Source organism: Dendropsophus ebraccatus, chromosome 2 (assembly GCF_027789765.1).
Source record: "Dendropsophus ebraccatus isolate aDenEbr1 chromosome 2, aDenEbr1.pat, whole genome shotgun sequence".
In the NCBI taxonomy this organism is placed as follows: Eukaryota; Metazoa; Chordata; class Amphibia; order Anura; family Hylidae; genus Dendropsophus; species Dendropsophus ebraccatus.
The window spans coordinates 67,732,756-67,746,881 of NC_091455.1; the positions used below are offsets into that span (position 1 = coordinate 67,732,756).

Below are 14,126 nucleotides of genomic sequence, written 5' to 3' on the forward strand. Positions count from 1 at the left end.
TCATATCTTACACTAAGCAGTGATTGGTTGCTACGGGCAACAGCTTAGATTTAGGCGGTTTTTGGACAACTTCTTCTTAGCCAAATCCAGGAGTAGAACCACAAATCCTTCTTCTTATATTTTACGGGACCTTATCCCATTAGAAACCGCATCACCACCTCAGTGTGAACGCGGTACATCTGATAAGAGACCACGCCCACGAGCTGTAGCCCCGCCCCAGGGCTGTGGCGTGGAGCCCGTCAGCAGGTGACAGCCGGGTTGTTGGTAAATAAGGAGGCGCAGTGTGAGGCGCACATACTCCCCCGCCTCTCCCTCAGTGTGCGCCGCCCGGCCTCCCTCCCCGCTGCGCATGCGCGGACTCCCCCTCCCTTCTCCAGCCGTCTGTGTTTGAACAGGAAGGCGGACATGTTTGTGGAGCGCCTGTGAGTCAGGAGGAGCTTGCGGCATCATCATCATCATCATCCCTGAACCGCAAGAGGGAGACCAGCCCTGCGTGCCGTGTGTGCCCCCGGGCGGAGGAAGGAAGGACAGCGCCGAGCGGAGTGATGACCGTGCGGGCCGGGTAGTGAGGCAGCAGCAGCACGGGGGACGCACCGGGAGCCGGCCGCCTCTTCTAGTAGCTGTCACCGGGGCCCCGCGGATCCGAGCCCCGGGCCTGTGTGTATGTGTCCGGCGGGGGCCCGTGGGGAGGATGCCGGGGAGCGTTCCGCTGCAGAGCCCGGCGCTGAGGTGGGGGTGACGGAGCACCGAGCTGACACACGCGGCTTCCTGTGAGGCCCGGGACCCGAGCACTGCACCCGCCGCCCGCACAGCCGCAGCCATGTCTACCGGGGAGAGCTTCGAGTCCCGCTTCGCCAAGATCGACGTCCTCTTACGGGACCCCAAGTCGGAGGTGAACACGGACTGTCTGCTGGTGAGTGCGACATGTCGCGATAGGAGGTGACAGCGGCCGGTGACATGTCCTGCACGGGCCCGGCTCCTCAGTGTCTGCAGGCAGCCGGAGGGGGGCGCTGGCGAGCTCCTGCAGCCGGTGGGGGGCGCTGGCGGGCTCCTGCAGCCGGAGGGGGGCGCTGGCGGGCTCCTGCAGCCGGAGGGGGGCGCTGGCGGGCTCCTGCAGCCGGAGGGGGGCGCTGGCGAGCTCCTGCAGCCGGAGGGGGGCGCTGGCGAGCTCCTGCAGCCGGAGGGGGGCGCTGGCGAGCTCCTGCAGCCGGAGGGGGGCGCTGGCGAGCTCCTGCAGCCGGAGGGGGGCGCTGGCGAGCTCCTGCAGCCGGAGGGGGGCGCTGGCGAGCTCCTGCAGCCGGAGGGGGGCGCTGGCGAGCTCCTGCAGCCGGAGGGGGGCGCTGGCGAGCTCCTGCAGCCGGAGGGGGGCGCTGGCGAGCTCCTGCAGCCGGAGGGGGGCGCTGGCGAGCTCCTGCAGCCGGAGGGGGGCGCTGGCGAGCTCCTGCAGCCGGAGGGGGGCGCTGGCGAGCTCCTGCAGCCGGAGGGGGGCGCTGGCGAGCTCCTGCAGCCGGAGGGGGGCGCTGGCGAGCTCCTGCAGCCGGAGGGGGGCGCTGGCGAGCTCCTGCAGCCGGAGGGGGGCGCTGGCGAGCTCCTGCAGCCGGAGGGGGGCGCTGGCGAGCCCTCACATCCTCAGACCTGCCGTACATGCACAGCATTCCCATTCTCAGACCTGCCGTACATGCACAGCATTCCCATTACTGGAGTCATGGCTACTTAGAGGGGAGATCTTCAGTAGTGCTTAGGAGACCCTCTGCAGCCTGCGCTCCTCCAGCTGTTGCAAAACTACATCTCCCAGCATGCAATACAGCTGAAGTAACCCCTAGTGCAACCTCTGGCTGTCAGGGCATGCTGGGAGTTGTAGTTCTGCAATAGGTGCAGGTAAGGGAACATTGCACTAGTCGTCCTGTGCTCTGTAGAAGGCAGGGTGCCCCTGAGGGGGCTATATACTCCTGAGCAGCTCTGCTTTGGTGAGAGTCCCAGTTCTGGGGCTACCCCGCTGCTTTGGTCATGTGATCTCGCTTGCATTGTGCAGCTAGTTGCGATGTCCCAGGGTGGCGTTGTGATCTCGCTTGCATTGTGCAGCTTGTTGCGATGTCCCAGGGCGGCGTTGTGATCTCGCTTGCATTGTGCAGCTAGTTGCGATGTCCCAGGGTGGCGTTGTGATCTCGCTTGCATTGTGCAGCTTGTTGCGATGTCCCAGGGCGGCGTTGTGATCTTGCTTACATTGTGCAGCTAGTTGCGATGTCCCAGGGCGGCGTTGTGATCTCGCTTGCATTGTGCAGCTTGTTGCGATGTCCCAGGGCGGCGTTGGGATCTCGCTTGCATTGTGCAGCTTGTTGCGATGTCCCAGGGGGGCGTTGTGATCTCGCTTGCATTGTGCAGCTTGTTGCGATGTCCCAGGGCGGCGTTGTGATCTCGCTTGCGATGAGCCCACCAGTACAGTCCATTAGATGAGACGTCATGCTGTATATTTCTGTGTTTCTGTTGCATGATGGAAGCCGTCACATAGGCCCGGCCTAAATCGCTGCTGTAAATCATGTGACCACCAGTCACGGACAGATAGCATTTGATGTTGATGCAATTTGCTGCTACCATGTAGCCCTAGCCTGAGGCTGAATATCCGCTTTAAGAAGTTGATGAAAGTAGATAACTCTAATACACTGTGTGCACTGGTATCCACAAGAGACTCTCTGCAGTCTACCAGACAGGTAGAGAGTTTCTCATATTTCCCCTTTAAATGCTGATGATGAAATCGTCCGTGTATAGAGAGAGGGACGTGTGTGCGGGCAGGGGATAATTATTATGGTAGCTGGCATTGTCTGGGCAGGTTCTGCTGCCTGGATATAGTAATCCTGACATGTCTCCAGGTGGAAAGTATGTTGTGCAGCCCCGATGAGTGGGGGGAGATGTGTCAGCTGCATGTCAGTGAATAGAACCAAGCCGCCTTGTCTGTATACTGTGCTGCAGACTAGGATGTATTCCCCAGCTTCTATAGAAGGTGTGCTTATGTCATAGCCATCTTTCCCGCAGCGCCTGCAGGTTGCAGCATGTCAGCTGCTGAGTTATTTGTGTCTCCCCAGAGAAGGCCTGCATGTCCGCTGGGCACGGTGCGAGCTGACAGATGCTGAACAGGAAGAGCTGTGCCTCTCACCTTGTGGTGTGCACCCGTCTATGGCAGAGAGGAGGCAGAGCGCTCTACTACAATGCTTACACAGGAAATGGTGTGTCTTTGAAGTCAGTCTTGCGTACACTTCCAGTTTGCAGGTTGTACCCAAGCCCGCTGTTGTATTGCCAGTCATAGCACCAGGCTGTGTCTGCTCGCAGGGGTTCACACTTATTTTCCTGATTTTAGTTATGTGACATATTGATGTCTGACACATGTTCATTCCAGTGACTTTAATCCAATAAAAGGGGTGAAAATGGCCGTGATCAGTCTCAGAAATGTGTAGCATCTATTAGGGCTGGGCGATATGGCCTAAAATTTATATCACGATATAATTTGATGCATGCACGATATAACGATATATCATGATATATAATTATAAATATATAGGGGAGGGCTGATGACTGGCAAGGGGGGGTGATAACTGGCACAAGAGAGGGGAGGGCTGATGACTGGCAAGGGGGGCTGATAACTGGCACAAAGGCTTCAGCCCCCTTTGTGCCAGTTATCAGCCCCCCTTGCCAGTCATCAGCCCTCTCCTATGCTGGCCCCTTTGTGCCAGTTATCACCCCCCTTGCCAGTCATCAGCCTTCCCCTGTGCCATCAGCCCATCCTGTGCCAGTCATCAGCCCTCCCCTGTGCCAGTCATCAGCCCCCCTCCCTTGTGCCAGTCATCAGCCCCCCCTCCCTTGTGCCAGTTATCACCCCCCCTTGCCAGTCATCAGCCCTCCCCTATGCCTTCAGCCCCCTTTGTGCCAGTTATCACTCCCCCCTTGCCAGTCATCAGCCCTCCCCTGTGCCAGTCATCAGCCCCCCCTCCCTTGTGCCAGTTATCACCCCCCCTTGCCAGTCATCAGCCCTCCCCTATGCCTACAGCGCCCTTTGTGCCAGTTATCACCCCCCCTTGCCAGTCATCAGCCCACCCTGTGCCATCAGCCCCCCCTTGTGCCAGTCATCAGCCCCCCTTGTGCCAGTCATCAGCCCCCCTTGTGCCAGTCATCAGCCCCCCTTGTGCCAGTCATCAGCCCCCCTTGTGCCAGTCATCAGCCCCCCTTGTGCCAGTCATCAGCCCCCCTTGTGCCAGTCATCAGCCCCCCTTGTGCCAGTCATCAGCCCCCCTTGTGCCAGTCATCAGCCCCCCTTGTGCCAGTCATCAGCCCCCCGTCGCCAGTCATCAGCCCCCCGTCGCCAGTCATCAGCACCCCCAACCCCCGCCCCCCCCGGTGCCAGCCATCTCACCCCTCACTGTTTTCCAGGCATTTCATGTGCCAGCCATCATGTCCCCCCAGCCAGGGCCATCATCGGCCCCATGCCAAGCCATCTGCCGCCCGCCCCCGACCCCTCTGCTACTTACCTTTCCTGCAGGGCTGGCTGATGGAGTCCGTGAGGCGAGACGGGCCGCGTCTTCTTCCCAGCATGCACTGGGAGACCTGACGTCACACGCATCAGCGCGCTAGCGCGCTGACAATGCGTGAACGGAAGGCCCTGCAGCGCGGTACCACGGAGCGGTAAGTGAGAAGCTTATTCACTACCGCTCCGTGGTATATCGCGATATGACGATATGCCAAAAATCCATATCGTCAACCGAATTGATGACGATATTTTGGCATATCGTTTATATCGCCCAGCCCTAGCATCTATGGTAAAAAATGAAACCTAAACCCACCTGTCCACATGCTACTGGCTATAGGCGTCACACCTGATACCAGGCACAGGGGGCAGGATTGTGTGATCACCCACAGTGCCATCAGAGTTTGGTGTGCTGCTTCTATGGATGAGATGTCAGAGCCCTGTCTGCTGATCTATTCGTCCATGCTGTTTGCACCTCATAGGTGATAAGAACATCCAGGTGTGTCCCCATGCATGAAGGGTCTCCGACTACAGCCCTGATCTTTTAGGGCAAGGATGAGCAACCTTTGGCCCTCCAGCTGTTGCAAAGCTACAATTCCCATCAGCGTAGTTTCGTCTGTCCAGGCATGATGGGAATTGTAGTTTTGTAACAGATAAAGGGCCAAAAGTTCCCCATTCCTGCTCTAGGGAGTATTGGGGGGAAGGGGGTTCAGTGGTTGCATCATGTACTAAACCTAAATATCCAAGGGAGATCCCTACTCTGGCAGGTGTGGAGATAAGTGCTGGGCACCTGTATGATGGGGATGACATAGACATGGCTTATTATCACATGTGAGGTACATGAAGGTTGTAGTCACAACTATTCCTTCCTACTTCCATAGTATAAGTCAGCCATTTATGGTGGGATTGGTCAGCCGGTCCAGGTCTGCTCAATGAGCAGAAAAGAGGGCTGAAGTGGTTATGATGGCCGGCTCCCCCACCTTACTCTACTGTGACTCTCTAGGACCCCAGTGCCTCTCACCAGATGTGCTGTGATGAAGTTCCTGTACATTGTCCCAGTGGCTGAGGTTATTTGCTGTATAAGGAAGAGGCTGCAGTAGCACACGCTCAGTATACAGGATGTCGCAGCAGCAGCACAGGCGCTGTATACAGGATGTCGCAGCAGCAGCAGCACACGCTCAGTATACAGGATGTCGCAGCAGCAGCACAGGCGCTGTATACAGGATGTCGCAGCAGCAGCAGCACACGCTTAGTATACAGGATGTCGCAGCAGCAGCACAGGCTCGGTATACAGGATGTTGCTGCAGCAGCAGCACAGGCTCAGTATACAGGATGTTGCTGCAGCAGCAGCACAGGCTCTGTATACAGGATGTCGCTGCAGCAGCAGCACAGGCTCTGTATACAGGATGTCGCTGCAGCAGCAGCACAGGCTCTGTATACAGGATGTCGCTGCAGCAGCAGCACAGGCTCTGTATACAGGATGTCGCTGCAGCAGCAGCACAGGCTCTGTATACAGGATGTCGCTGCAGCAGCAGCACAGGCTCTGTATACAGGATGTCGCTGCAGCAGCAGCACAGGCTCTGTATACAGGATGTCGCTGCAGCACTTCAGGCTCTGTATACAGGATGTCGCTGCAGCACTTCAGGCTCTGTATACAGGATGTCGCTGCAGCACTTCAGGCTCTGTATACAGGATGTCGCTGCAGCAGCAGCACAGGCGCTGTATACAGGATGTCGCTGCAGCAGCAGCACAGGCTCTGTATACAGGATGTCGCTGCAGCAGCAGCACAGGCTCTGTATACAGGATGTCGCTGCAGCAGCAGCACAGGCTCTGTATACAGGATGTCGCTGCAGCAGCAGCACAGGCTCTGTATACAGGATGTCGCTGCAGCAGCAGCACAGGCTCTGTATACAGGATGTCGCTGCAGCAGCAGCACAGGCTCTGTATACAGGATGTCGCTGCAGCAGCAGCACAGGCTCTGTATACAGGATGTCGCTGCAGCAGCAGCACAGGCTCTGTATACAGGATGTCGCTGCAGCAGCAGCACAGGCTCTGTATACAGGATGTCGCTGCAGCAGCAGCACAGGCTCTGTATACAGGATGTCGCTGCAGCAGCAGCACAGGCTCTGTATACAGGATGTCGCTGCAGCAGCAGCACAGGCTCTGTATACAGGATGTCGCTGCAGCAGCAGCACAGGCTCTGTATACAGGATGTCGCTGCAGCAGCAGCACAGGCTCTGTATACAGGATGTCGCTGCAGCAGCAGCACAGGCTCTGTATACAGGATGTCGCTGCAGCAGCAGCACAGGCTCTGTATACAGGATGTCGCTGCAGCAGCAGCACAGGCTCTGTATACAGGATGTCGCTGCAGCAGCAGCACAGGCTCTGTATACAGGATGTCGCTGCAGCAGCAGCACAGGCTCTGTATACAGGATGTCGCTGCAGCAGCAGCACAGGCTCTGTATACAGGATGTCGCTGCAGCAGCAGCACAGGCTCTGTATACAGGATGTCGCTGCAGCAGCAGCACAGGCTCTGTATACAGGATGTCGCTGCAGCAGCAGCACAGGCTCTGTATACAGGATGTCGCTGCAGCAGCAGCACAGGCTCTGTATACAGGATGTCGCTGCAGCAGCAGCACAGGCTCTGTATACAGGATGTCGCTGCAGCAGCAGCACAGGCTCTGTATACAGGATGTCGCTGCAGCAGCACAGGCTCTGTATACAGGATGTCGCTGCAGCACTTCAGGCTCTGTATACAGGATGTCGCTGCAGCACTTCAGGCTCTGTATACAGGATGTCGCTGCAGCACTTCAGGCTATGGAGATCAGAGCAGCAGAGCACCAGCAAAATCCTAGACAGGTTACTTTTGTTTATTGGGCAATTTAGAGAGATTCTTGAGGAAACAACAACCGATCTGACAGGAATGGCGATTTATTTTGGGTAATTTGAGCGATGCACCTGGTGGCTTAGTGGCCGTCATCTCTGCCGCCTATCCGCTGCTTCCAGATGACTTGTATACAGGGGCTCTAGGGAACTGTGCCCTGAGGGGCTGCAATGTGAAAAACCAGTTACATGATGCAACTGATCTAAAATATTCATAGACAACTACTGTTCCATTGTCAGGGCCCTGAATGGGAGAATCTTGTTAGTGTTATATTGTTCATTGTGTGTGTCCCACCCTACCTCTCTGGTTATACCCAGTCAGTACGGATCCGCAGGATATACGTGATAAGTCATGCTCACACGCACAGAGTAATAGGGAGATGAGGAACCTTATTGTATTCTATATCTTACAAAGTTTTTGTAGGATTTTTATAAAATGAAGCACAGACTAGAAAGGGCCAGCTGTTCATAGAGATGTTAGCCAGAGGTATCAGTAATAACCCTAGATCCCTGTCCATTCACTTCATCAGTGCTGGTAAAGACTGTGCCTGGCCCACCGCACTGTATCACCAGTCATACAGTGATTGCAAGTCCTAACAGTATCTCATCACTTTATGGGATGCAAATATCCCTTATGTTTGGAAGAAATAAAAACCATGGCATGTCCTCTGTAACGGACAATAGGCTATATGTATCAGGATTAAGCAGTTATCCATAATGACCATTCAGATTGCAGCATGTTTTTTGCCTTGGTGCTTGGTGATCCCCTGTATAGTTACAGGGTCATCACTTTGTAGCTGAAAGGCTCTAAATGCTTCCACTTCTCAATACCGCCTACAAATGATGGGACATATAGAGGCAGGCAGTATTTCTGGACTGTGCAATCTGAAGGGTATCAGGAGTGGACAAATAGCATTATGGCAAATAAGTAACATGGAAACCACAGAGCACCATATGCCATTTAATATAGGAGGCTACAAAGCTGCATGAGGGTGGCTTTAAAGCAAATGGCTGGTCGCTGCTCTTCTGCCAACAAAGTTGCATCGGCAGAAATTTTCATGGAAGTATCGCAATTGGACCTCACCACCACCGATCCTTGTCAAAGGATTTCCTTCTCTGCTCAGTCTGGTTTCTGCTTCATCAAATGGATGGATGTTAATGTGTCAAAGGATCAGAGCAAATACTTGCAACCATTGTAGGAAGAACAGGAGCAGGTGGCCATGATAGACTACAAAGTACTATACCGGTTCCCCAAATTTATTCCCAACTTAGCATCAGTAGGACCATCTTTATCATAGTGTTAACTGCCTCATGCACCCTCCAGCAGCTGTGGGATGCAGTCAGCATGGCTCCATATACCTGTGCTGCCCCCCCTCCTGTTCTGCCTCCAGGCAGTTAATGTATAGTACATTCTGAGAATCATTTATGCCAGCCATGACATATTGGGAGCTGTGGGTCCATGTCAGGTTGCACTGGCTTCTGGGAAGGTCTCCTTGGCTGGTTGTGATATGCTAATCTGCAATCCCACGTATAACCCTGCCTCAGAATATTGCTTTTATAATGCTTTGTTTATTGTCTTTAAGGATCATTAATATGCAGAATAAAATATTCTTGAAGAACTGTAACAATGAAGCATCTGTCCCAAGAAAAAAGGAAGTAGATTAGTGTGAAAGGGAAAATCTTCAAGTTTGATTTCCACCACCCACAGCAATCTGAAAAAACTTGTTCTTGTGCTCGGGCCCTACTATCACTTACTGCACCAGAATGAGACCTTGTTGGGAGAGTCACATTCCCAGGCAAGTTATTATAGAAACAAATGGCGGCTCCACTTCAGCCTGTGGGGCGTGTGAGACATTGCTAAGTAACTAGAAAATATTTGGGAAGTTTCATAGTTGGTTTGAAAGATTTCAGCTAAAACTGGATTCTTTTGAAGCCAAGCCCCACTGAAAATGTGAAACGTCTTACTTAGAAGCTGTAAACTAGCTGAGATCTAGGCTCCTGTATGCAGGGAGCTTACACTGACTGATACAGCTGTGCCAGTGCAGAGACATGAAGGGGACATTGCAGTCACCTAAGGCTTTCTTTCCCTTGCCATAGACTGCCACAGAGGTTATCACCCAGTTTTCCTAGACTCCTATCTGCAGTGATAAATCTATGGCCTGTGTATTGCTATGTGACCTTCTTATTGGCTGCCACAGGGTTTCTCACAAGTAAAGCTAAAGTCTGTATCAGCATTGAGCAGTATTATAAGCACTCTTTTCATAGACTTTTCATAGATCGCTGACCCGACAGGACAGAGGTAAGTATTCCTTCTGTGTCTGTCAGTGAAACTGATTGCGGTGTCACCCACACTGTAAGGGCCCTATTACACAAAATGGTTATTGGCTGTACTTGGTTGGTTACCGACTGCTCTAGCCTGTAATAGGGATGTCACGATACCAGAATTTTAAGTTCGATACCGATACCAGCTTTCTTATTTCGATACTCGATACTAATTCAATACTAAATAAAGTTTGAAAGAAAAACACAGAAAAATACAAACATAATTTACCCCCCCGCCCAGACTGCGGATATGATGACCCCATGTACAACATCTTTTATTTATATGACTTTTTGATCACTTTGTTACATTTTATAGTTCTGACAATTATGCATGCAATGGATGCCAAATGTATGTTTCGTTTTTTTTTTTACTTATTTTGAAAAGAAAGGGAAAAGGGGGGATTATTAGAACCTTTATTATGTTTTTTTAAACACTTTTTTTTTTTTTTTTTTTTTTTTTTTAAATGTCCCCTCTACCTCGCAGCATACCTCCCTATGCACTACAACTCCCAGCATACCTTCGTGTGGGAAGTTGTAGTGCACAAGGAGGTATGCTAGGATGTTGTGTCAGGAGGCTGCTGCTGCACAGCTGCAACTCCCATCATACCTCTTTGTGCACTACAACTCCCCACAAGAAGGTATGCTGCGGGTTGCAGTTGTGCAATAGCAGCCTCCTGACACAACAACTCCCAGCATACCTTCTTATGCACTAAAACCCCCAGCATACCTCCTTGTGTACTGCAAATCCCCACAAGAATTTATGCTGGGAGTTGTAATGGACACGGAGGTATGCTGGAAGTTGTAGTGCACAAGGAGACTGCTAATGCACAACTGCAACCCCCAGCATACCTTCTTGTGGGGAGTTGTAGTGCGCAAGGAAGTATGCTGGGAGTTGCAGTTTTTCAGCAGCAGCCTCCTGACACAACTCCCAGCAGCATACCTTCTTGTGCTCTACAACTCCCAGCATACCTCCTTGTGCGCAAAGAGGTATGCTGCTGGGAGTTGTAGTGCAGCAGCCTCCTGACACAACTCCCAGCATGCCTTCTTGTGCACAACAACTCCCTACAAGAAGGTATGCTGGGAGTTGTTCCACTGTGCCGGCGGGCCCTGGGGGAAGGGGGGGTGGACGACAGGATTGTGGAGGGACGCCACTGCAGCGGCAGGTCCTGTGGTGGTGGGAGAACTGGAGGGTGCAGGGAACCCCGCTGTATCGGTGGGTCCTGGCAGGTGCAGGGGACCAAGCTGCACCGCCGGGTCCCGGGGTGGGGACACTGGAAATGGTTAAATGACTGCCGCCCGTGGGATTGCGTGCCGCAGTCATTAGCAGTGGGGGCCGCTCCATATGCAGCAAACTCCTGCTTCATATGGAGCGGCTTGGGAGGGGTTAAATGCCGCTGTCACACATGCACAAATAGTCGACACAAGCTATCGCTATGTCCCGGCTACTTGAATTTGGCGCCGTCGGGAGCCGTTAGTGCGCGGGCGGAGGAGGGGGGGGCAGGGGGCGCACAGACAACCAGGAAATCCTGTTTCCGAACTGTTTTTCTGCCCGAAATATCGATAGTAGTATCGATATTTTGCTGCATCGTGCATCACTAGCCGGTAATCATTTTGTGTAATAGCTCATGCTGAAATAAAAAAATGAAAGTTTGTTGAATAAAAACCACACTGATAGCGACAGTCTGCTGGTGTCACTCTGTGTAATAGGAATGTTTGCCTTAGACCGCCGCAATCTTAAAATGGTCTGGGCAGCTCCCCGTGCCCTCTGCTCCTCCCTGCTCAATGTCTGCATGTCATGGCACAAGGAGCAAGCCAGCACTGACCTGACATCATATATAGCTGTGTGGCTGACGTGATGAATGGGATATGCTAGAGTGTTTATTAATTTTTATTATGGTGTCGCCCTAAACAGTCAGGATTCATTGACAGGACCATAAAGGATGCTGTGTTTCATTGGCATGTAGGTTTCCTGTAAGAGTCTCCCGCGTGTCGGATATTTTGTCTCACCTGTAGCTATGTTGTAAAAAGAACATACCTGTATAACGTTCAGTTGTGTTGCCGCCACCTCTTTCTTATACCTACTACTTTTGGGTGTCAAGATGGAGTCGTGTTTTCTGGGAGTATTGTAATCCCATCTGGACATGATTTATTTGCAGGATATGCCCTAAATGTTTTATAGGTGTGGGTTCTAGAAACCAATGACTCCTTCTGATCTGCTTGCAGCCACAGATGGTGGTGTCGGGAATTAATTCTTTCTTACATCTCCTATTGATGCAGTTAGTAGTTTACACACCTTTCCCAAGTTTTTTTTTGATGTCTTGGTGCTGCTGGCCAAGGAATTGTTCCCTTCCTGTAACAGTCACTTAGACACGCCAGCTGCGGAGCAGGCTAAGCCGTAAAGATGTATATGAGGCTATTAGCTATGTCATATCATTTACATTTAAACTGTTAATGGATATTGTGCTTGGTGTTGGAAAACCTCTTTAATAGGAACCAGTCATCACTTTCATGCTGTCTCAATCACTAGTCATCGCAGCAGATCTCGTTGGTGCTTGCTTGCCCAGCTGCTCCTGATAAATTTTACTATACTCAAAAACATGATTAAATCGCTGTATAATTTGTGCAGCCACTTAAATCCATTGCATGCACTAATTTTTTTTTTTCTTTTTTTTTTTTATGGATTAGGCCTAAAAACCACTCTTATTCGGCTGCACGTCTCCCTCTGTAAACAGTAGATGTACGGGCAATAGCTGTGTATTTAAATGGATGCATAAATGATACAAGGGTCGTTTGTGCGACCTGGCTGCTCAGTTGTGCCATGTGAAGGCACTGCAAATGAATGCTAATCTCGCTGATCAGTGCTTTTTTTTGCTTCCATAGATGACCCCATATCAGAGTTATGGTGCCTGTACCTTTTTTTTTTTCTGCTATTAGCTTTTGAAAAAAAAGAAGAAAAAAAATTCTGGGGCAGTTTACAATCCTTGTTTGATAAGCGAGACCTGGAAACATTCTCTGTGGAAAGTTTCTGTGTGCTCTGTACAGCTGAGATAAGCAGTGACCATTCAGCTGCCAGTCTCACAAGTGGAAGGAGAGGGCGGCTATTTGTGGGAATAATGTTCAGGGCTATAATTAAAGTGATAAAAGTGGGTGTCTATGATTGTGCAGGTAGCAGAGATTGCCAAGTGTACGGCGCTGAGCTTTATAAAGCTGGTCAGACGGAAGGAGATCTCTCAGTACTAATGGTCAGTTTATACGAAGCGATAATTCTCCCAATCGATCGTTTAACAATTTTGAAGCAACAACTTGGTTTTTATAACTATCAGCGTTTAGAAGAATAAATCGTTAGTAAAATCGTTATTAGTCGTTTTTAAGATTGCTTAAAGGGGTACTCCAGCGGGGGGGGGGGCACTTTTGTGCTGGCACCGGGAAGGAGGTGGTCGAGGCAAAAGACGTCCACTCACCTCCCCGGTTCCAGCGGCGGGTCCCGCATCGCGGCGCTCCGGTGCCCGGCCGCTTCCGGGTGTCTGACACGGGCCTGAGACTATACGCCCAGCCACTCGGTGAAGGAGGCTGGATCTGAGCGGACTTGAAACGGATCCCGCCTACTTCACTGAGCGGACCTGAGACGTCACGTCTCGGGCCCGCGCCAGACACCCGGAAGTGGCCGGGGACCGGAGCGCCGCGATGCGGGACCCGCTGCAGGAACCGGGGAGGTGAGTGGACGTCTTTTTTTACCTCGGCCACCTCCTTCCCGGTCCCAGCACAAAAGTGCCCCCCCCTTGCTGGAGTACCCCTTTAAACCCATCTCACACGTAGAGTGAATCCTTGAAAGACTGTTTACACAAAGCGATCTTCGAATTTTTAGCGAACAACTAGTGACTATTTGAAAACATGTTGAAAGATCACAGTGAACGATTTCTCGCTTGATTGTTCGATGTGTTTACACAAGCCGATTATTACTCAAATGCGACGTTATTGCAAAAATTTGAACAATAATCGTTCCGTGTAAACGCACCATTAGGCTGGTCATAGACATAAGGTGTCCCCTCAGTAATTAGGCTGGTAATAGACGTAAGAAGTCCCCTTAGTACTATGATGATTTCTTTTTCTTTATAATAATAAATCAAGATGAGCGAACCTCGAGCATGCTCAAGTCCATCCGAACCCGATCGTGTATTTGCTGTTGTGGGTCAACTATTAAATCTCACATGGTTTTTGATAACTTGTGTTCGAGAACTTCCCACTAGCGCTTCTCCAGATTGTGTTTTACTACAGAATATTGAAATCAGATGTACTTTCATGCTGACCTTAGAAAAGCGAGAGCCGTGTCGCAGTGCAAGACTCTGGTGTTCCCAGGACATACTAGAGGTCCATGGATTGTGGCCCCCTTTCTGGGAATGATGAGTAT

At 51.8% G+C, this 14,126-nt stretch overlaps 1 protein-coding gene across 1 annotated transcript in view; it reads left to right on the forward strand.

Annotated features, from left to right (window-relative positions):
- Nucleotides 1-364: 364 nt before the first annotated feature.
- ROCK1 (Rho associated coiled-coil containing protein kinase 1) overlaps nucleotides 365-14,126 on the forward strand; it is an 87,167-nt gene continuing 73,405 nt past the window's right edge. Inside the window, exon 1 of the mRNA XM_069957716.1 lies at nucleotides 365-913. Coding sequence (XP_069813817.1) covers nucleotides 821-913 — 93 coding nt within the window. The 5' untranslated portion in view covers nucleotides 365-820. The remainder of the gene's footprint in view (nucleotides 914-14,126) is intronic.